The sequence below is a fragment of the Lactuca serriola genome, chromosome 8 (assembly GCF_051521515.1).
Source record: "Lactuca serriola cultivar US96UC23 chromosome 8, Lser_US96UC23_V15, whole genome shotgun sequence".
In the NCBI taxonomy this organism is placed as follows: Eukaryota; Viridiplantae; Streptophyta; class Magnoliopsida; order Asterales; family Asteraceae; genus Lactuca; species Lactuca serriola.
Genome location: NC_136415.1, coordinates 290,499,096 through 290,524,643, shown reverse-complemented (window position 1 = coordinate 290,524,643; position 25,548 = coordinate 290,499,096). Strand labels below are relative to the sequence as shown.

At 38.3% G+C, this 25,548-nt stretch overlaps 1 protein-coding gene across 1 annotated transcript in view; it reads left to right on the top strand.

The window, feature by feature from the left end:
• The window catches only part of LOC145068176 (cytochrome f-like), a 78,131-nt gene extending 52,788 nt beyond the window's left edge, over positions 1-25,343 (top strand). Inside the window, exons 2-4 of the mRNA XM_079015151.1 lie at positions 23,406-24,305; positions 25,024-25,121; positions 25,233-25,343. Of these exons, the coding sequence (XP_078871277.1) occupies positions 23,406-24,305; positions 25,024-25,121; positions 25,233-25,343 (1,109 nt within the window). The remainder of the gene's footprint in view (positions 1-23,405; positions 24,306-25,023; positions 25,122-25,232) is intronic.
• The last annotated feature ends 205 nt before the right edge of the window (positions 25,344-25,548 follow it).

Sequence of the window (25,548 nt, the reverse complement as noted above, 5' to 3'; positions counted from 1 at the left end):
AAGTTTTGGTGGCTCCTCCATCTCTCCTTGTTCATCTTGTTGCTCATGGTGTTTGTGACTCCATTAGAGGTGCAACATTTGAGGCACTAAGCTTTCAGAATTCAAGATCAAGAGGAATTGAGATTGTTATTGCTACATAACAATCAAGGTAAGATCTAAATCCTATTCTTATGTTAATATTGATTATCACATGCTAGATCTAGGGTTTATTGCGTTGGTATTCAATGTTGTATGTTTAATTAGAAAAACCTAGATAAAAAATTAGGGTTGCATGAACACCATAGGAATGATGTTATGCTCATAAACCCAACAATTCCTACTTAAGATTATGTCACTTAAGTCACAATCTTGTAGTATGACTCTAAGACTTGATTTTGGAACGAAGTACGATACATCTTATTGACTTAACCACTACAACAATTCTTGATTCCTCTTCTTAGCCAAACTAGTGAACTAAGGTTTCCTTAGAGGATAAATTGTAATATGGTTCCTACGATTACCAAGACGATCATAAAAACATGATACAAAAGTACTTTACCTTCCTCTTAGATTGGAGAAACTTTTTATCTTTATGCCTTCATTGATACTACTTATTCGTTCTGTCATTCATTGAAACTTTTCAATGACTCGGAATTACACTTAATCTTGTAAGTATAACCACATTTACTAGACTTTTAGTAAATCATGACGAATAATGTTATTATTATTTATGGTGGACTTGACTAGTGCACAACATTGTGTACTAGTTCATTTAGTTCTTCACTTGACTCACATACTTATGTGAACAAGGAATTAGTCTTAATTACCTAAGTACCAAGATTTCCATACATTACACAATACTAGTTGTATGATTCCAAGTTTCTGTCCAATTGAAACTTGGGCGATGGGAATCTTTCCATACTTACAAAATTATGACACTACCATAAATAACATAACTAAGAATCACATCCATTTCAACATTGCTAATAATAGAAATACACAAACATCAATTTTTCATACATGTCATTGGAAGGATAAATAAATAAGACAAAATCAAAATTTATTTTATTGCGGAAAAATTTGTCCTTACAACGCAACTTAAATGAAAAACTATGCTATTACATTTCTTAACAATCTACTCTAAAGCAACAGCTCAAAAAATCTGATCTTCAAATCCATGCGATCGAAATCCATTTCTTCACGATCAGATTCAGCACGCTTCTTCCTTTAAGCTTCCTCTCTTATCTTCGATCCTTCAAAAAATGTAATCTTATCACATAATGTATCAAGAATCAAAAATAGGAACTTATAGAGTTAGTTAATGGATTTTACCTGAAGTAGAGCCATACGTCTTGACTCTCCCATCTCTTAGATCTCTCAGGTAGACAGGGCAGCTTCGTCTCTAATGCCCCTTCTCTTGGCAATAAAAGCAAATTGACTCTTTTGGAACAGCACACAGAACTACTTTAGACTTTGCCTTTCTCTTATGATCAAACTTTTCGACCATGGCATGCCTTTCGTTGCCATTGCCTATGTCCATGGAGGTTTGGAAGGAAAATCCACCAATCAACTTTGCTTCTCCAGTGCGCCAAATCATTGCCGATTCAGCAGCAACAAGCAAATAGGTGAGATCGATGAGGGTCACATCTTGGTCTATCATATAGTACTCTCTTACGAACTCACTATATAAGTCAGGAAGTGATTGAAAAACCCAGTCAACATCCAGCTTCTCATAGACAACGACTCCTAACATTCTTAACCTATCAATGTGTGACTTCATCTCTAAGATGTGTGCACACACTGACTTTCCTGCTTCATGTTTACTTGCCAAAAGGGCTTGAGTGAGCATGAACTTTTCAAACCTTTGAACTTGTAGGTTAGGGAGAACAATATGAGGAGGTGGAGGAAGTGAAGCATGATCTCTTGTTCCTCGATCGAATCGTGGAATATCATCTTCATGTGGAAAGCTTGTTCCAAGGGATTTGGGAAGGCCATAGTTTTCATACTTTGACATCTACAAAATGGGAGAAAATTCAAGTTAGTTGATTGATTTAGTCCTTAATAAAACACCCAAATGAGATATTAAGGCTAGGATCAACCACAATATTCTACAACTTGGAAGAGGGATGTCGTAATCCAAATTCCTTTGAGATTCATTGAACTTTTCAATGACATGTTTAAATCTCGATATGCCCCTCGATTTGTGACCGGGATGTCGAGGAACACAAAACAAGGTGTGAATAACCATGCAAACATATATCATGCCCCCAATGTTACAGTCACCTATTCTGTAACAACCCGAAGTTGTTCATCGCCGAAAACCCATTCCACCCGTATAACTCGCCGTATATCGATTCGTTCCGATGTCGTTTTTGGGTTAAATTAATTAAACTTATATGTTTAATTGATGCTAATGAGTGTCCAAACCTATTAGGAACTCACGAAATTATCCCAAAATACTTATTCCAAAATTTTTAGAAACGTCCCCGCCGAGTTACGGGAACTTAATCGGGTGCGACCAAAAGCCTCGTTTAATGCCGGTATCGGGTAGAATTCCACCATGTCCAAGTTTTAGGACCTATTTAAACGTGTTTAAACATTCATTTGAAGCTTTTGCTTCCTCTCTCTACTCTCTCTCTAACCTCTCTCCTAAATCCAAGTTTAAGGGTCCAAATCTCAAGTTTAAGGCTTCTAATCACCAAGGTACCTTCCCTAGCTTGTTATGTAACCTCTTTAGCCTTCAAATTCGAGTTTAATCTATGGATTAGGACCATTATCATGTGTTTACGGCCCTAGAACTATCCTAGGCCGTAAACTCATTTAAAGGGGGTTTTTGAGCAACAAAACCCTTCCAAAACACAACTAGATTTTTGATATGGCTAAATGACTTCATGGATTGGACTTAGAACATTTTAGACATGGATTTTGAGGGATTTGAAAGAGTTTACGGCCCAAGAAGGTGCCTAGGCCGTAAACACTAAGTTAAAAGGGTTTTAAGCCCTTAAACCCTTCCTAGACTCAAACAAGGCTTAGATATGAATTTTAGAATAATGGTATTGGCCTTAGAACATTACAAACTTAATTTTTGAGGAGTAAATGGGAGTTTACGGCCAAGGTTCATGCTTGGGCCGTAAACCCCTCAAAAATGGAGAGTAAACTCATTTTAACATGTCCAAATGCCTTCAAACTTAACCAATAGCCTTGTGGTAAGTTCTAGAGCCATCTAAAAATAGTTTGGGGACTTTAAACACATCAAACATCCTCTTAATAAGAGTTTACGGCCATAGATCATGCTCTTAGGGCGTAAACTCCTAAATGTGAGTTAAATGGTGCCCTAATTTAATAGCAAGGCTTGGAAAAGTTAACTAGAATCACATGTGATTGTCCTAAGTGCCTTAAATCAATTATTCAAGACCATGGGAGAGTTTACGGCCGTAAACTCCAAGTTTACAACCGTGAACTCCCTTAAACATGTATAAGTCCCATAAATTTATTTCAAGGCATTTTAGAAGTCCATTCCAACAATTCCCAAGTCCAAACAAGCCATTAAGCACTCAAAATCACACCAACATGAGTTCACGCCCGTGAACTCATGTATGTATGTGTTTCATGGTTGTAAACTCCCTAAAATGTTTACTCTTGGGGAGTAAACTCAAATCCCAAGTCCCTAGTACCATTTCACGTCCGTAGATGTCATCCGGGTCACTCCAAACACTCGTTTTGAGGTGATTAATCTCATTGGAGTATAATGTTCCATATAATTAGTAAGTGTAAATCTAATTAGATATATATGGACATTATTTCATTCTACATAGGGACATCGCGAGTAATCAGGCCCCGAACCAACGTTTAGTGTCTGAAATCGTCGCATTTTCGAGTCCGGTGAGTTCATACCTCTACCCTTTTTTCTGTGTTTTCAATGGTTTTTCAATGTTTTCAGGGGGGGAATACAAGCAAAAAGTACAAGTGTATTTTGTACTTCAACTGATTTTCAACTCAATGGTTTTACTTACTAAATGTCTTGATTTCCAAAGATTTGTGATAACTGACGTTTCGAATTGTAGGTTAAACATAGATTTCTTTTAAGAGTGTTATAACTATATTCTCTTTGAATAAGCAATCATACTAATCATATTTAAGATCAATACGAATGTAATCTAGTACAAATACGAATACGAATACGAATACGAATACGAATACGACTACGAATACGAATACGAATACGAATACGAATACGAATACGACTACGAATACGAATACGAATACGGCTACAAATACGAATACGAATACGACTACAAATACGAATACGAATACGGATACGAATACGAATACGACTACGTATATGAAAACGACTACGAATGCGAATACGACTATGAATGCGAATACGAATACGAATGCGAAATGACGCCTTTGGTTGACACTAAAACTTCGAATATACAGTTAGTGTACTCCTTGAGTGTCACTAGAGTTTCGAATCTAATACGAAAATACGCCTCTGGACCTCTACTGAGTTTCAAATATATCCGCCTCAGAATGTCGACAGAGTTTCGAATGCACAACTAATATACTCTTTTGGAACTCAGTAGAACTTCGAAAATACTGTAATGTACGCTTCTGTGTGATTCCAAATATTCGAAAATACAACTAAGTTAGTAGATAATAAGCATTCGAATGTAGAATAACTAAGGGTTTAGAACACGTAACTAATACTACTCACATGGTAATTACTAGTACTTCTAAATCAGACCTAAGAACCAACCACCACACATAGGAAAATATGGGATTTTCCTGGGATAACATAACAACCAGTAACGAACTTAGATACAAATAGGCAACTCAACACATAGGAAAATATGGGATTTTCCTGGGTAGCACAACAGCACATAAATGGATAAAGTAACAAACGAATAACGAAAACTATAAGGAAAATATGGGATTTTCCAGGAATGACATAACCAACTGTTTTCAAAATTGTAACAAAAGATAACTAAACTGTTTTCATAAGAAAATATGGGATTTTCTTGAACAACAACTTTTTCAGAAAGCAAAGGAAACTCGTTCTTTCAAAACCAAACCGCTTATGAACTCACCAGCTTTATGCTGATTTTGAAACTGCTTGTATTCTCAGGTCAGCGATAGACAGGTACACCGCAATCTTTTGGAGAAGACGGAGCATTCCGAAGACTCGTCTTTACCTTTGTTTATATTACATATGTAAAACACTTGTACAACTTTACTTTCAAACAGATGTAAACAATATTATGTAATGTAATGTTTTGTGATTACTGCTTTACTATGTGCATTGGATTTGATACTCAACGTGGAGTCAACCCCGGAAATGTTTCCGCCTTTGGTTTTCGGGGTGTGACAGATTGGTATCAGAGCCCTTGTTTATAGTGAACTGGTATACCAAAGCTTACATGGTATAAGACTATAAACATTAAAGGGCCTAAGTGCTCTGAACTAAAAGTATAATCTACGAATATAAGTATTTTCTAAAGTATACAAGTATACCGACCGTCGAAATCTGTAACTACATATAGAACAAAATATAAGTAAATGGGTGTCGTATGCTGCGGTTAAACCTGGGCAGTTATGTAGTCGTGTCTAGGATCAATATAGCCTGGCCAACTATATTCATTCGAGACACGGCCAACATGTGCTTGGGAGTGACTGTGGTACGCAGCATACCTAAAACTTACCTAATATCCCGAACAACGAGTCGTCGCTGCAGCGAACCATGAAATAGTATGGGAGTATTTCTCGAGCCGATCCTTTGTAGAAATCCTCGTATACGTGTTGTTCCTTGATCATTCCTCTAGCGATAAAATTTTCTGCCTTGATCACTCTTTCCTGCTTTATCGCTTAATATAATGTTATATCTGTCTCGATGAGATATCCCCTGATCCATATCTCTTGATTCAATTCAGAGGACTTATGATCCTCTCTTTCCTGATCTTTTTAGATCAAGATGCCTCCGAGGAAAAGACCCAGCTCAAATAACACTAACAACCCTCCGCCGCCACCACCTACTCTTCAAATCGATGTAGAAACACTTCAGGCAACCATTTCTGCCACCATATCAGCTATTCTACCTCAACTAAACCCCAATGGTTCAGGAGGTGGTTCCCAAAACCAAAACCAAGAAGGTAATCAGGGACACCGGAAGGAGTGTTCCTATAAAGACTTTATGAATGCAAAACCCACATTCTTTGATGGCACAGGGGGTATCATTGCTCTAACTCGGTGGTTAGAGAAAATCGAATCTATCTTCGAGATTTGCGCCTGTTCGGAATCTGATAAGGTGAAATTTGCCGCCTATACGCTTACCGATAAGGCTTTGACTTGGTGGAACGGCCGAGTCAAATCCCTGACTTTACCTGTAGCCAATGCTATGGGATGGGAAGTTATGAAGGAACTACTACATGCGGAGTATTTCCCTCGGGGTGAAATCCAGAAGCTGGAACATGAGCTATGGAACCTGAAGATGAAAGGTTCCGATATCGCCGCTTACACTTCAAGGTTTGACGACTTGGCACTTCTCTGTCCGGGAATGGTTACCCCGGAGAGCAAAAAGGTAGAAAGGTTCATCTGGGGATTAACTCAGCCGACCAAAGGAAACATTATAGCAGCAAAGCCAGATACCTATGACAACGCCAAGTGTCTGGCACAAACTTTGATCGATCACAATGATGACCAAGAAGAAGCAGACACCACTCCGGAGCCAACAGAAAAGAGTGACGAGAAAAGAAAGTTTTGGAGAAAGAAGAAAAAGAGTCAGTCTTCCCCAGAACCCTCGAAGAAATAGCAAATAGTGGCAGTCCACGCTGCCACTATTCCTGCTGCTGTTTCTGTTGTCAATTCCACATCCCAAGTACCTGTCACCGGATATGCCGGTATCCTCCCGTGGTGTGACCGATGTAACTACCACCATCGCATCCCTGGCCCTTGTTGTGCAAAGTTCTGTAGAAGTTGTGGCCAGGAAGGTCACCTCGCACGAACCTGCAAAACCCCAACCCCGTCAACTAGTCAAGCTTCCGGAGCAGGTATCGGTAAAACCTGCTACAGCTGTGGAGAGGTCGGGCACTATAAGCGAAACTGTCCAAAGACAGTAACGTCTGGCAACACCGGGAGAGTCCTAACTATGGGACAAGAAAGGAAAGCCGCCGATCCCACCGTTGCCACAGGTATACTTCTTTTCGATAAATCTTGTGCCCGTAATCCTTTTCGATTCTAATAATGAAAGGATTTTCTAACCATTCATTCAAATATCTTTCTAAATTAAATCCTTCGTTAATAATCGAAACGTGCACCGTTGAGATGACCAACCAGTGAGAAAGAAAGCGTTAACGTCATACCCTTAGATCGTGTCCTCAATTCGGATGGTTATCCCTTTCCATTTGATCTAAAGGTAAACCTTTCATGGAAAACTTTGATGCAAACTCGGCATGGAATGACTTAGTCTCATTCATGCGGTTAGTCTTGTCTTCGAAAGGGTCGTCTGTTCGTATCTTTCCTTAGACCCAACTCCCATATTCTTCGTGCATCAAAGCTTAGAAAGTTTTTCCATCCATTCCCCGTCCGTATGATATTCGGGAAAGCGGGAAGTCTGTAACTTTTTCCCTGATGCCTTTCCATGAATCCTCGAGAATTCTTTTCCGAACGTCTGGTCAAGTCTTGTATCAATCTAGTTCCTAGAGCTACCTCGTAGCCGAACCTCCGGAAGATGATGTATCCAATACAGCGACCAGAACCTGATATGATTGCCATGAGTTCGTAGTGGTACCCTTCGGTTGAATCATTTTCCTTGATCTTGGAGTGAACAAAGCAGCCATACACGTGGGCCCATGACCCACAGGTCCCAGAAATCTCTTTCAGGATCATCAAACCCATAGCTACTTTGCCACAGGAAGATGTGCCTTCTTGTTGGAATTTGTTTCCTGTTAGAAACCTTATCCCAGGGGAAAACATGAAATGCTTTGGAAAAGCGAAATACTTCCCTCGTGATGCAGTAGACCCTTCGCGACCCCTGTGGAATCGATTCCGTAACCTTCAAACTTCGAATGCCCTCGGAACTTAGTAGCACCCATCTGATACTTCACGTCTCGGTCTTTGAGAAGTATCTGCCCAACGAAATCAAGACGTGTCCCGATAGTGAGGGTTCGTTGAGACGTTAAGCGGAGACCCGATGTCACTTGGGAGCGCGAAAACCCGAAGCAACAAATCCATCCGTATCCCATTCAAATTCATGTATTGTATCGTAATCATTGAATTTCGGGACGAAATTCCCTCTAAGGGGGGATAATGTAACAACCCGAAGTTGTTCATCGCCGAAAACCCATTCTACCCGTATAACTCGCCGTATATCGATTCGTTCTGATGTCGTTTTTGGGTTAAATTAATTAAACTTATATGTTTAATTGATGCTAATGAGTGTCCAAACCTATTAGGAACTCACGAAATTAGCCCAAAATACTTATTCCAAAAATTTTAGAAACGTCCCCGCCGAGTTACGGGAACTTAATCGGGTGCGACCAAAAGCCCCGTTTAATGCCGGTATCGGGTAGAATTCCACCGTGTCCAAGTTTTAGGACCTATTTAAACGTGTTTAAACATTCATTTGAGGCTTTTGATTCCTCTCTCTACTCTCTCTCTAACCTCTCTCCTAAATCCAAGTTTAAGGGTCCAAATCTCAAGTTTAAGGCTTCTAATCACCAAGGTACCTTCCCTAGCTTGTTATGTAACCTCTTTAGCCTTCAAATTCGAGTTTAATCTATGGATTAGGACCATTATCATGTGTTTACGGCCCTAGAACTATCCTAGGCCGTAAACTCATTTAAAGGGGAGGTTTTTGAGCAACAAAACCCTTCCAAAACACAACTAGATTTTTGATATGGCTAAATGACTTCATGGATTGGACTTAGAACATTTTAGACATGGATTTAGAGGGATTTGAAAGAGTTTGCAGCCCAGGAAGGTTCCTAGGCCGTAAACACTAAGTTAAAAGGGTTTTAAGCCCTTAAACCCTTCCTAGACTCAAACAAGGCTTAGATATGAATTTTAGAATAATGGTATTGGCCTTAGAACATTACAAACTTAATTTTTGAGGAGTAAATGGGAGTTTACGGCCAAGGTTCATGATTGGGCCGTAAACCTCTCAAAAATGGAGAGTAAACTCATTTTAACATGTCCAAATGCCTTCAAACTTAACCAATAGCCTTGTGGTATATTCTAGAGCCATCTAAAAATAGTTTGGGGACTTTAAACACATCAAACATCCTCTTAATAAGAGTTTACGGCCATAGATCATGCTCTTAGGCCGTAAACTCCTAAATGTGAGTTAAATGGTGCCCTAATTTCATAGCAAGGCTTGGAAAAATTAACTAGAATCACATGTGATTGTCCTAAGTGCCTTCAATCAATTATTCAAGACCATGGGAGAGTTTACGGCCGTAAACTCCAAGTTTACAGCCGTGAACTCCCTTAAACATGGTATAAGTCCCATAAATTTATTTCAAGGCATTTTAGAAGTCCATTCCAACAATTCTCAAGTCCAAACAAGCCATTAAGCACTCAAAATCACACCAACATGAGTTCATGCCCGTGAACTCATGTATGTATGTGTTTCATGGTTGTAAACTCCCTAAAATGTTTACTCTTGGGGAGTAAACTCAAATCCCAAGTCCCTAGTACCATTTCACATCCGTAGATGTCATCCGGGTCACTCCAAACACTCGTTTTGAGGTGATTAATCTCATTGGAGTATAATGTTCCATATAATTAGTAAGTGTAAATATAATTAGATATATATGGACATTATTTCATTCTACATAGGGGCATCACGAGTAATCAGGCCCCGAACCAACGTTTAGTGTCTGAAATCGTCGCATTTCCGAGTCCGGTGAGTTCATACCCCTACCCTTTTTTCTATGTTTTCAATGGTTTTTCAATGTTTTCAAGGGGGAATACAAGCAAAAAGTACAAGTGTATTTTGTACTTAAACTGATTTTCAACTCAATGGTTTTACTTACTAAATGTCTTGATTTCCAAAGATTTGTGATAACTGACGTTTCGAATTGTAGGTTAAACATAGATTTCTTTTAAGAGTGTTATAACTATATTCTCTTTGAATAAGAAATCATACTAATCATATTTAAGATCAATACGAATGTAATCTAGTACAAATACGAATACGAATACGAATATGAATACGAATACGACTACGAATACGAATACGAATACGAATACGAATATGAATACGAATACGACTACGAATACGAATATGACTACGAATACGAATACGAATACGAATACGGATACGAATACGAATACGACTACGAATACGAATACGACTACGAATGCGAATACGAATACGAATGCGAAATGACGCCTTTGGTTGACACTAAAACTTCGAATATACAGTTAGTGTACTCCTTGAGTGTCACCAGAGTTTCGAATCTAATACGAAAATACGCCTCTAGACCTCTACTGAGTTTCAAATATATCCGCCTCAGAATGTCGACAGAGTTTCGAATGCACAACTAATATACTCTTTTGGAACTCAGCAGAACTTCGAAAATACTGTAATGTACGCTTTTGTGTGATTCCAAATATTCGAAAATACAACTAAGTTAGTAGATAATAATCATTCGAATGTAGAATAACTAAGGGTTTAGAACACGTGACTAATACTACCCACATGGTAATTACTAGTACTTCAAAATCAGACCTAAGAACCAACCACCACACATAGGAAAATATGGGATTTTCCTGGGATAACATAACAACCAGTAACGAACTTAGATACAAATAGGCAACTCAACACATAGGAAAATATGGGATTTTCCTGGGTAGCACAACAGCACATAAACGGATAAAGTAACAAACGAATAACGAAAACTATAAGGAAAATATGGGATTTTCCAGGAATGACATAACCAACTGTTTTCAAAATTGTAACAAAAGAGAACTAAACTGTTTTCATAAGAAAATATGGGATTTTCTTGAACAACAACTTTTTCAGAAAGCAAAGGAAACTCGTTCTTTCAAAACCAAACCGCTTATGAACTCACCAGCTTTATGCTGATTTTGAAACTGCTTGTATTCTCAGGTCAGCGATAGACAGGTACACCGCAATCTTTTGGAGAAGACGGAGCATTCCGAAGACTCGTCTTTACCTTTGTTTATATTACATATGTAAAACACTTGTACAACTTTACTTTCAAACAGATGTAAACAATATTATGTAATGTAATGTTTTGTGATTACTGCTTTACTATGTGCATTGGATTTGATACTCAACGTGGAGTCAACCCCGAAAATGTTTCCGCCTTTGGTTTTCGGGGTGTGACAGATTGGTATCAGAGCCCTTGTTTATAGTGAACTGGTATACCAAAGCTTACATGGTATAAGACTATAAACATTAAAGGGCCTAAGTGCTCTGAACTAAAAGTATACTCTACGAATATAAGTATTTTCTAAAGTATACAAGTATACCGACCGTCGAAATCTGTAACTACATATAGAACAAAATATAAGTAAATGGGTGTCGTATGCTGCGGTTAAACCTGGGCAGTTATGTAGTCGTGTCTAGGATCAATATAGCCTGGCCAACTATATTCATTCGAGACACGGCCAACATGTGCTTGGGAGTGACTGTGGTACGCAGCATACCTAAAACTTACCTAATATCCCAAACAACGAGTCGTCGCTGCAGCGAACCATGAAATACTATGGGAGAATTTCTCGAGCCGATCCTTTGTAGAAATCCTCGTATACGTGTTGTTCCTTGATCATTCCTCTAGCGATAAAATTTTCTGCCTTGATCACTCTTTCCTGCTTTATCGCTTAATATAATGTTATATCTGTCTCGATGAGATATCCCCTGATCCATATCTCTTGATTCAATTCAGAGGACTTATGATCCTCTCTTTCCTGATCTTTTTAGATCAAGATGCCTCCGAGGAAAAGACCCAGCTCAAAGAACACTAACAACCCTCTGCCGCCACCACCTACTCTTCAAATCGATGTAGAAACACTTCAGGCAACCATTTCTGCCACCATATCAACTCTTCTACCTCAACTAAACCCCAATGGTTCAGGAGGTGGTTCCCAAAACCAAAACCAAGAAGGTAATCAGGGACACCGGAAGGAGTGTTCCTATAAAGACTTTATGAATGCAAAACCCACATTCTTCGATGGCACAGGGGGTATCATTGTTCTAACTCGGTGGTTAGATAAAATCGAATCTATCTTCGAGATTTGCGCCTGTTCGGAATCTGATAAGGTGAAATTTGCCGCCTATACGCTCACCGATAAGGCTTTGACTTGGTGGAACGGCCGAGTCAAATCCCTGACTTTACCTGTAGCCAATGCTATGGGATGGGAAGTTATGAAGGAACTACTACGTGCGGAGTATTTCCCTCGGGGTGAAATCCAGAAGCTGGAACATGAGCTATGGAACCTGAAGATGAAAGGTTCCGATATCGCCGCTTACACTTCAAGGTTTGACGACTTGGCACTTCTCTGTCCGGGAATCGTTACCCCAGAGAGCAAAAAGGTAGAAAGGTTCATCTGGGGATTAACTCAGCCGACCAAAGGAAACGTTATAGCAGCAAAGCCAGATACCTATGACAGTGCCAAGTGTCTGGCACAAACTTTGATCGATCACAATGATGACCAAGAAGAAGCAGACACCACTCCCGAGCCAACAGAAAAGAGTGGAGAGAAAAGAAAGTTTTGGAGAAAGAAGAAGAAGAGTCAGTCTTCCCCAGAACCCTCGAAGAAACAGCAAATAGTGGCAGTCCACGCTGCCACTATTCCTGCTGTTGTTTATGTTGTCAATTCCACATCCCAAGTACCTGTCACCGGATATGCCGGTATCCTCCCGTGGTGTGACCGATGTAACTACCACCATCGCATCCCTGGCCCTTGTCGTGCAAAGTTCTGTAGAAGTTGTGGCCAGGAAGGTCACCTCGCACGAACCTGCAAAACCCCAACCCCGTCAACTAGTCAAGCTTCCGGAGCAGGTATCGGTCAAACCTGCTACAGCTGTGGAGAGGTCGGGCACTATAAGCGAAACTGTCCAAAGACAGCAACGTCTGGCAACACCGGGAGAGTCCTAACTATGGGACAAGAAAGGACAGCCGCCGATCCCATCGTTGCCACAGGTATACTTCTTTTTGATAAATCTTGTGCCCGTAATCCTTTTCGATTCTAATAATCAAAGGATTTTCTAACCATTCATTCAAATATCTTTCTAAATTAAATCCTTCGTTAATAATCGAAACGTGCACCGTTGAGATGACCAACCAGTGAGAAAGAAAGCGTTAACGTCATACCCTAAAATCGTGTCCTCAATTCGGATGGTTATCCCTTTCCATTTGATCTAAAGGTAAACCTTTCATGGAAAACTTTGATGCAAACTCGGCATGGAATGACTTAGTCTCATTCATGCGGTTAGTCTTATCTTCGAAAGGGTCGTTTGTTCGTATCTTTCCTTAGACCCAACTCCCATATTCTTCGTGCATCAAAGCTTAGAAAGTTTTTCCATCCGTTCCCCGTCCGTATGATATTCGGGAAAGCGGGAAGTCTGTAACTTTTTCCCTGATGCCTTTCCATGAATCCTCGAGAATTCTTTTCCGAGCGTCTAGTCAAGTCTCGTATCAATCTAGTTCCTGGAGCTACCTCGTAGCCGAACCTCCGGAAGATGATGTATCCAATACAGCGACCAGGACCTGATATGATTGCCACGAGTTCGTAATGGTACCCTTCGGTTGAATCATTTTCCTTGATCTTGGAGTGAACAAAGCAGCCATACCCGTGGGCCCATAACCCACAGGTCCCAGAAATCTCTTTCAGGATCATCAAACCTATAGCTACTTTTCCACAGGAAGATGTACCTTCTTGTTGGAATTTGTTTCCTGTTAGAAACCTTATCCCAGGAGAAAACATGAAATGCTTTGGAAAAGCGAAATACTTCCCTCGTGATGCAGTAGACCCTTCGCGACCCCTGTGGAATCGATTCCATAACCTTCAAACTTCGAATGCCCTCGGAACTTAGTAGCACCCATCTGATACTTCACGTCTCAGTCTTTGAGAAGTATCTGCCCAACGAAATCAAGACGTGTCCTGATAGTGAGGGTTCGCTGAGACGTTAAGCGGAGACCCGATGTCACTTGGGAGCATGAAAACCCGAAGCAGCAAATCCATCCGTATCCCATTCAAATTCATGTCTTGTATCGTAATCATTGAATTTCGGGACGAAATTCCCTCTTACGGGGGGATAATGTAACAACCCGAAGTTGTTCATCGCCGAAAACCCATTCTACCCGTATAACTCGCCGTATATCGATTCGTTCCGATGTTGTTTTTGGGTTAAATTAATTAAACTTATATGTTTAATTGATGCTAATGAGTGTCCAAACCTATTAGGAACTCACGAAATTAGCCCAAAATACTTATTCCAAAAATTTTAGAAACGTCCCCACCGAGTTACGAGAACTTAATCGGGTGCGACCAAAAGCCCCGTTTAATGCCGGTATCGGGTAGAATTAAACCGTGTCCAAGTTTTAGGACCTATTTAAACGTGTTTAAACATTCATTTGAGGCTTTTGATTCCTCTCTCTACTCTCTCTCTAACCTCTCTCCTAAATCCAAGTTTAAGGGTCCAAATCTCAAGTTTAAGGCTTCTAATCACCAAGGTACCTTCCCTAGCTTGTTATGTAACCTCTTTAGCCTTCAAATTCGAGTTTAATCTATGGATTAGGACCATTATCATGTGTTTATGGCCCTAGAACTATCCTAGGCCGTAAACTCATTTAAAGGGGGTTTTTGAGCAACAAAACCCTTCCAAAACACAACTAGATTTTTGATATGGCTAAATGACTTCATGGATTGGACTTAGAACATTTTAGACATGGATTTTGAGGGATTTGAAAGATTTTACGGCCCAAGAAGGTGCCTAGGCCGTAAACACTAAGTTAAAATGGTTTTAAGCCCTTAAACCCTTCCTAGACTCAAACGAGGCTTAGATATGAATTTTAGAATAATGGTATTGGCCTTAGAACATTACAAACTTAATTTTTGAGGAGTAAATGGGAGTTTACGGCCAAGTTTCATGCTTGGGCCGTAAACCCCTCAAAAATGGAGAGTAAACTCATTTTAACATGTCCAAATGCCTTCAAACTTAACCAATAGCCTTGTGGTAAATTCTAGAGCCATCTAAAAATAGTTTGGGGACTTTAAACACATCAAACATCCTCTTAATAAGAGTTTACGGCCATAGATCATGCTCTTAGGGCGTAAACTCCTAAATGTGAGTTAAATGGTGCCCTAATTTCATAGCAAGGCTTGGAAAAATTAACTAGAATCACATGTGATTGTCCTAAGTGCCTTCAATCAATTATTCAAGACCATAGGAGAGTTTACGGCCGTAAACTCCAAGTTTACAGCCGTGAACTCCCTTAAACATGGTATAAGTCCCATAAATTTATTTCAAGGCATTTTAGAAGTCCATTCCAACAATTCCCAAGTCCAAACAAGCCATTAAGCACTCAAAATCACACCAACATGAGTTCACGCCCGTGAACTCATGTATGTATGTGTTTCATGGTTGTAAACTCCCTAAAATGTTTACTCTTGGGGAGTAAACTCAAATCCCAAGTCCCTAGTACCATTTCACGTCCGTAGATGTCATCCGGGTCACTCCAAACACTCGTTTTGAGGTGATTAATCTCATTGGAGTATAATGTTCCATATAATTAGTAAGTGTAAATCTAATTAGATATATATGGACATTATTTCATTCTACATAGGGACATCGCGAGTAATCAGGCCCCGAACCAACGTTTAGTGTCTGAAATCGTCGCATTTCCGAGTCCGGTGAGTTCATACCCCTACCCTTTTTTCTGTGTTTTCAATGGTTTTTCAATGTTTTCAGGGGGGGAATACAAGCAAAAAGTACAAGTGTATTTTGTACTTAAACTGATTTTCAACTCAATGGTTTTACTTACTAAATGTCTTGATTTCCAAATATTTGTGATAACTGACGTTTCGAATTGTAGGTTAAACATAGATTTCTTTTAAGAGTGTTATAACTATATTCTCTTTGAATAAGAAATCATACTAATCATATTTAAGATCAATACGAATGTAATCTAGTACAAATACGAATACGAATACGAATACGAATACGAATACGACTACGAATACGAATACGAATACGAATACGAATATGAATACGAATACGACTACGAATACGAATACGAATACGGCTACAAATACGAATACGAATATGACTACGAATACTAATACAAATACGGATACGAATATGACTACGAATACGAATACGACTACGAATGTGAATACGACTACGAATGCGAATACGAATACGAATGCGAAATGACGCCTTTGGTTGACACTAAAACTTCGAATATACAGTTAGTGTACTCCTTGAGTGTCACCAGAGTTTCGAATCTAATACGAAAATACGCCTCTGGACCTCTAATGAGTTTCAAATATATCTGCCTCAGAATGTCGACAGAGTTTTGAATGCACAACTAATATATACTCTTTTGGAACTCAGCAGAACTTCGAAAATACTGTAATGTACGCTTCTGTGTGATTCCAAATATTCGAAAATACAACTAAGTTAGTAGATAATAATCATTCGAATGTAGAATAACTAAGGGTTTAGAACACGTAAATAATACTACTCACATGGTAATTACTAGTACTTCAAAATCAGACCTAAGAACCAACCACCACACATAGGAAAATATGGGATTTTCCTGGGATAACATAACAACCAGTAACGAACTTAGATACAAATAGGAAACTCAACACATAGGAAAATATGGGATTTTCCTGGGTAGCACAACAGCACATAAACGGATAAAGTAACAAACGAATAACTAAAACTATAAGGAAAATAGGGGATTTTCCAGGAATGACATAACCAACTGTTTTCAAAATTGTAACAAAAGATAACTAAACTGTTTTCATAAGAAAATATGGGATTTTCTTGAACAACAACTTTTTCAGAAAGCAAAGGAAACTCGTTCTTTCAAAACCAAACCGCTTATGAACTCACCAGCTTTATGCTGATTTTGAAACTGCTTGTATTCTCAGGTCAGCGATAGACACGTACACCGCAATCTTTTGGAGAAGACGGAGCATTCCGAAGAGTCGTCTTTACTTTTGTTTATATTACATATGTAAAACACTTGTACAACTTTACTTTCAAACAGATGTAAACAATATTATGTAATGTAATGTTTTGTGATTACTGCTTTACTATGTGCATTGGATTTGATACTCAACGTGGAGTCAACCCCGGAAATGTTTTCGCCTTTGGTTTTCGGGGTGTGACATATTCGATGTGCCGGTTAACCACACATGCTCCACCGAACTATGACAAACATCGAGTCACCCTTCACTACCTTTGTTTAGAACCCATTTAGTGTGCCGGTTAACCACACACGCTCCGCTAACGTCTTAGCAAGGGTACAAAGTGTAATTTCATGGAATTGCATCAAATTCACTTTTGCCTAAAGTAACTAAGATTGGGAATTTTGTAAAAACATTTAGTTACTTTATAATTCTTTATACTTTTAATGGAATGGGTTTGTCCTATCCTACCCGTTCGGCTAACGACCCTCCACCAATCAAGGAAGCGGTGGGTGAGAGTGGACACCCATCAAACGACCACTTTATAGGCCATAACCTTATACCCTCCTCATAGATCGGCTTCGTGAATGAGGCCTACTAACAATAAGACTAGCATTTAAGTTATACATATATATATATATATATATATATATATAATATTAGACCTTTTAATTTTATATATAGTATAATGGTGTATTTTACACTTTTAAAATACTATGTGGTCTAATTTAATAAATTACACTTTTAATTTAATTAAATGTAACCCATATCACTATGGATTTATTAACTCTCTTTTAAATATACACTTAATTAATTTAATAAAAACACAAGGGTGCAATTTGAACTTTTCAAAAATTAGGGTTTTAGAATTTAACATTTTAAAATCAAACTTTTAATTAAAATTTAAATTCCAAAACTTGAGGGCAAGTTTTGAAACCTTTCAAAACAGGTTTAACTATTTAAATTTCAAAACTAAAACTATTAAGTTCAAATTTAAACTATAACACTTAAGGGTGTAAATTGAAACTTTTCAATATAACCTGGTTAAATATTTGACTTATAATAATCCTATATTATCCATATTTAACCAAATCCATCAATTTTGATGAAGATAATCATTCCAAACTTAAAAAATCGGATTTAGGCAAGAAAAACGAGTTTTGACAATTATCCTCAACAAAATCTGGCAGAAAAATCGAAAATCCTGGCAACAGAACAGGAAACTCGTCGAGTTGGGCTATGAACTCGTCGAGTTCACCCAACTCGTCGAGTTCATGCTTCATACAACAAAAATTTTCGATTTCCTGATCTTTGACAGTTCACTACAACATCAATTCATTATACAAACAGCCTAGGGTCTGATACCACTGATGGGTTTTGAGCACCACATCAGTCCTATGGTGTACATGAAAATCCTAAAGCTTTGGATCTAGTTTGTCTAATGAACATGCAATAATCACCCAAAGCTCATAAACCCTAGATCTAGCATATGTATATCGAAATTAACATGTGAGAATAGATCTAGATGAATACCTCTTACATAATTGCTTGAATCTCGTGTCCTTGGAGCTTAGAGTCACAAATGTCACTCCTCTAATGGTTTACAAACACCATAAGCAAGAGGATGATATTGAAAGAGGAGAGGAGCACCAAAACTGTCCAAGATCTCTACCAAAAGACTTAGCCACGTTTTTGAGATCCCTAAGGGTCTATTTATACTTATGTGGGCTGCTAGGGTTTCAGGAGAAACCCTAATTCTCTGCTTAGGCCTTAAGCAACTCATGTAACTTTTCTAGAAGTCCATTGGAAGAAAATCATATGGACTTCCCATAGATTTTGTCCAACTCCCTTCCCTTTAGGAATCCATAGCCCACAATGCAATTATCTTATAATTACAATATTAGTCCCCCAAGTCTAATTAATCTCTTTTAGCCATAGAATTAATTTCTTAATTAATTCTTGTCCAATATTTATTAAACTCTATGATTTTTCTATTAATATATTATTCATATAATATATTATTCATATAATATATTAATAAACCATAATTAACCTCTTTCTTCATAAATCATCCTATCTAGTTGCTTTGATGAAGGCAACTCAAAAGGACCATGCACAACCGGGTCAAATACTTACATAATATAGTTACGGACATAGACACTAATCCAACAAGATTCACTTCAAGGTTCTGGCAGTCGCCACAAGGTTCCCTATGAACTAGGCTGGACATGAGTACAACCTACCATCCGCAAACCGACAGAAAAAGTGAGAGGACTATTCAAACCTTGGAAGACATGTTGCGAGCCTGTGTGATTGACTTTGGAAAGGCATGGGATATTCATCTACCCCTTGTCGAGTTCTCCTACAATAATAGTTATCACACGAGCATAAAGGCTACTACATTTGAAGCCCTCTATGGCCGGAAGTGCAGATCCCCTCTGTGTTGGGCTGAGGTGGGTGACACACAGTTAGCTAAAGGACAAGTTCCTGATAGCACCCTCACAGGTCCGGAAATCACTCTGGAAACGACAGAGAAGATCGTTCAAATCCATGAACGATTGAAAACCTCTAGAGACCGACAAAAAAGCTACGCAGACAAGAGAAGGAAACCTTTGGAATTCCAGGTTGGTGACCGTGTTCTATTGAAGGTCTCGGCATGGAAAGGCTTGATATGCTTCGGAAAGCGTGGAAGGCTAAATCCTAGATACGTAGGTCCTTTCGAGATTCTTGCTAGAATCGGCCCTATAGCTTACAAACTCAAACTACCTCACGAACTTACTAACGTACACCCTACTTTCCACGTCTCGAACTTGAAAAAGTGTCTGACCGACGAGACTCTTGTAATCCCACTCAACGAGATCGAGATCAACGAGAGCCTCAACTTAGTGGAAGAACCCATAGAGATCATGGACCGAGAGGTTAAGCAAATGAAGCAAAGTCGTATCCCGATAGTGAACGTTCGCTGGAATGCCAAGCGGGGACCTGAATTCACTTGGGAGCGCGAGGATCAAATGAATCTGAAATATCCTCATCTTTTTACTTAGTTATTTGTAATTGCTTAACTGCTTAAACTCTAATTTCGGGACGAAATTCTCTCTAACGGGGGGATGATGTGACAGCCCGAAATTTCTATCTTGTACAACCATTCAATTCAATCAAAGTCATACTTTTTTCTGCTATCTATTAGCATCGTTTAGGGTCTGTTTGAGTGTTCTGAGCCTAGTACATTTAAGTATTGGGTGTTAGGAAGTATCTACTAGAGTTCATTGTGCAGTTTTCAATCCGGAAAACTCCATCATGTAGAGTTTACGGCCGTAAACTAGGGTTCACGGCCGCACACCCTTGCTTGACCGTGAAGTAGCTCCTTAAGTATGATATTCCTTCACTTTTTCATCATTTCTCACAATTCCAACTCAAGAACACTCATTTCTCTCTCAACTATCACCAAGAGCACTTCTAAATCCCAACAAATTTGTAAGTGTTTCTTCCACTTGTTAGTTGATACATTGCTTAATCTAGTGAAACCCTATGATTTCATCCGTGAAATCATCTCTTTTTGGTTATATCTCCAACAACACACACTAGTTCTTTGGACCGTGAACACCCCCTTCAAGCTTCAAAACGTAAGTATCCTTTTCATATGCTAGTTATCCTTTAGAAGCTCTTGAATCCCCATGAATCAAACACCTTTTAAGCATGATCTTAAAGAGTTCACGGCCGTAAAACCTTCATATGGCCGTGAACCCTTCAAGTGATCATGATAGGGCCGTAAACCCTTCTTATACCAAGCTTGGGCCGTGAACACTCCTAAGGCCGTGAACATATCCTTGTGTGGCCGTAAACTCCATTCAATCAATCATATGTGATTGTAACACTTCATTGCAAGTGTATCCTAGTACCTAAGGTTGATCCCTTACATGATTAGTTGTTATATACACTAATTATTTACATATATGTGTCATTATATGCTTAATAGGATCCGGTTGTGTTCGAAACTTCACTTGACACTTAGCATCCTATATCGATCTTACATTCATATCACTCACTACAGGTGAGTTCATACCCCCTTAACTTATCTTTAAAATAATTTTAAATGCTTTTATGGGGGGGGATACAAGTAAAAACATTATAGTTATTATATCAATCACATGTGATTAATAACTATCAACAAGTGGATTTCTTATACTTCAAAATTGTGTTACCAAACAAACTATTTCAAACATTTTATAAACTGACATCAAGTCATCTGTAACCATTCAAATGGTTAAAATTCCTTTATATGTTAAAACTCTTTTTAAATTTCTAAACTCTTTATCAAACTCTTTTAAACTTATATATTGTCAAAATCATGTCTATATATATATATATATATATATATATATATATATATATATATATATATATATATATATAGTTATATAAATAAGGTTGAAAGGGCTTAGGACTGATAACTCACTTTATTTCCTGTTCCTTGTTTGGTTGTGGACTTAGAGTACTCAGTCGTTTGTCCAAGTGTTGTTTGAATCTTAGTCATATATTATGTATATGTGTATAGATATAAAAGTTCTTACATCAGTTCAACACCTTTGGGTAGCAATGGTGTACAAACATACTCAGTCATTCAAACAATATTACTAGTAAACTATAATCGGTATAGTTTAGATAATAGGTATAGTTTAGAGGATTACTACTCACTATTTCTAGTACAATGAAACAAACAAGAGCCAGTTCATACATGAGTCAGTTAAAACGTACTATAATGAGAAACAGTGATGAACATACTATAAAGAAAGAACATACTATACACTAGAACAAAGAGAACATACTATACACTAGAACTGAGAGAAAATACTATACACTAGAATTGAGAGAACATACTATACAAATACAAGAATACTATAACATTAATGTGAGCCACTACTTAATGGCATGGCAATATACTGTTGTGTCACGTTTTATAACCAGAGTCTCCTGGAGGGAGAGCGTGAGTTTGTGTATAGATCTATACGGGATTGGCAATCCTACACCTTGCTGCTAGCTACAGTGGGACCTACAGGTCTACAGATGAAGAATGTCATACCATTTCAACGTCTTTGAACGTCGTGTTTTACTAGTCAATCAAGTATGGGTACAATCATCACATTTTGCCTTAATTAAACAAACTGGTTTAAGGTAGTTAGTACAATGGTAGTTGCTATATACAATACTACAATACATATTTATTTTCCCATTACATTCAAATTGTGATCTTCTCACATGAACGATAATGTAAACTATATTTTTGGTAAGTGATAGCCAGTCTTGGGAAAAACACTAACTTTTACAAAAGAACTAACATTCAGAACAGTCGGGTCTTGGTAGAAGACTACATTTCAAAATAAAGTAGAAAATATAGGATTTTCTAGGAGATACAACATTTACATCAAACACTTACAAACATTTACAAACACTTTCATACAAAACAATGACACTAAAATACTTATGAACTCACCAGCTTAAATGCTGATCTACTCTTTCAAAATAACTTGTATTCTCAGGTCACTAGTAGACATGTACCGATGACCATGTTTTGGAGAAGACGGAGCACATTCGAGACTCGTCTTTTATTTTGATTCATATTTTGGTGTCTTACAAACTATACATAGAACACACTTGTATTAAATTATACTATTAAGGCAATGGATGATGTTGTTGCTTGTTTACTATTATGCATTGATATGATACTGTACATGACGTCCTCCGCCCCCGAACGTTTCCGTCGTTCTGGTTTGGGGGTGTGACAATACTATTGTGGCATACTCTTTGATATTCACCATTAGAAGTTGTTATAACATTAGATACATTGTTATTGTTTAACACCAAATGTGTTAACACCACTATATTTCTGACAACAATCAAAACTCTTAAGCCTGTAAAGTGACAACTAATAGAAGATTAACTATATAAAAGTATTCAAATAAACCAAATGACAAGATATGCAATTTCAAAAACAATAAAGCTCTTATTAGAGATCAATTACAGGAAAAAAAATGAAAATCAAAGCCAGTAAAAATATCAGTAATATGTTGTCCAAAAGAAGGTAATACCAGATCAAAAAATTAAAAGCCAATGCCATTATCAACAATCATATTTGGACAGCTATTCCCTGAAATCTAGATCGATGTGTAAGAGAGTGATGAAGGCATGATGATAGGAGGAAGAAGAGATAGATCCATAAGAGGAGCCTAGAGTGATTAATATCAAAAAAGTATTGTAAGCTAAAACATCAAATGCATATCCCATTTTTGCGCAGAAGGGCTATGAAAATCCACGAGAAGCGACTGGACGTATTGTATGCGCCAATTGCCATTTAGCTAATAAACCAGTGGATATTGAGGTTCCGCAAACGGTACTTCCCGATACTGTATTTGAAGCAGTTGTTCGAATTCCTTATGATATGCAACTGAAACAAGTTCTTGCTAATGGTAAAAAAGGGGCTTTAAATGTGGGGGTTGTTCTTATTTTACCAGAGGGTTTTGAATTAGCCCCTCCCGATCGTATTTCCCCCGAGATAAAAGAAAAGATGGGCAATCTGTCTTTTCAGAGCTATCGCCCAAATCAAAAAAATATTCTTGTCATAGGCCCTGTTCCTGGTCAGAAATATAGTGAAATCACGTTTCCTATTCTTTCCCCGGACCCCACTACTAAGAAAGACATTCACTTCTTAAAATATCCTATATACGTAGGCGGAAGCAGGGGAAGGGGCCAGATTTATCCTGACGGGAGCAAGAGTAACAATACAGTTTATAATGCTACAGCATCCGGTATAGTAAGCAAAATCCTACGAAAAGAAAAGGGGGGATACGAAATAACCATAGCGAATGCATCGGATGGACGTCAAGTGGTTGATATTATCCCGCCGGGGCCAGAACTTCTTGTTTCAGAAGGCGAATCTATCAAATTTGAGCAACCGTTGACAAGTAATCCTAATGTGGGCGGATTTGGTCAGGGAGATGCAGAAATAGTACTTCAAGATCCATTACGTGTACAAGGCCTTTTGTTCTTCTTAGCATCTGTTATTTTGGCACAAATATTTTTGGTTCTTAAAAAGAAACAGTTCGAGAAGGTTCAATTGTCCGAAATGAATTTCTCTCTACTGGGGGTTATTACTCATTTTTGTACTTGCTGTTTTATTTTCCAATTATTTCTTCAATTAAGAAAAGGAGAGAGAACTAAAATAATAGACTAATCGTTCTAGGTATTCTTTCTCTTACCCCATTCGGAAGGATCTCATCTCATAATTATCCATGACTGTTTATGTCTCTAGCATGACCACTTGATGAAATGTGGAGGGAAGTGGGGTAAATGGCCGATACTACTGGAAGAATTCCTCTTTGGATAATAGGTACTGTAGCTGGTATTCTTGTGATCGGTTTAGTAGGTGTTTTCTTTTATGGTTCATATTCCGGATTGGGTTCATCCCTGTAGTAATCGGATGAATTGAGTTGTAGACATGAAAGCGTAAGAACTCAACGGATTCCCTTCTTTGTTTGTCTGATTTGAGGGAGAAGGTCCCGTTGAGTTCTTAATAATTAGAATATTTTTTTTATAAGTTCATTGAAGAAGTTCTATTTACTCAACAGATTTTCCCCTCCTCTTTTGTTTGTCCACCACTTTTTATTTATAGTATACGTAATTATTATAAGATAAGATTCCAAATTTGAAAGGTATACAAAAACGAATAAGAGATGAGGTGTAGTACCAAATCGGTCACCGGAGATGAGACGGAGATGTGATTCGATTGCAGAAGATGACGCGGAGATGAGACTCGATCGTGACATGACATTTAACTGAGTGAATACATTTAACTCCTTCTCAAACTTCATCGATAACCAGATACAAATGCAATAAGATCTATTCCGAGAGGTGATTACAGTGTAGGTTTTAATAGAGGCGGTGATGGTGTAGGTTTAGGAGGAGACGATGGTGGTGATGTTATTTTTAGGGAAGATCGGCGGACTCGATTCTCGCCGATGTTATCCTGATCAAATGAATGATCGTATCAAAGGCATAAAGACATGTGCGTGTGTGTTTGTGTCTGTGAGGGAGAAATAAAGGGGGGTTACGATGAGGAAGCCGATCAATTGATGAGGGTGATGATTACTGGAGGCGGCCATGGATTTCAAACGGTGGTTTCATCCAACAATCAACGATGAAGTTAATGTGATGATGGTGTAGAGAGAGAGAGAGAGAGAGAGAGAGAGAGAGAGGAGAGAGAGAGAGAGAGAGAGAGAGAGAATGAAGAGAGAGAGAGATAGGGGCAAAGTTACGTTATTAAATCTGATAAAGGGGAATCAGTTACACTATCCCTAAAATACCCCCGATTCTTTTCAATTAGATGCCCCTATTTTTATTTTCACG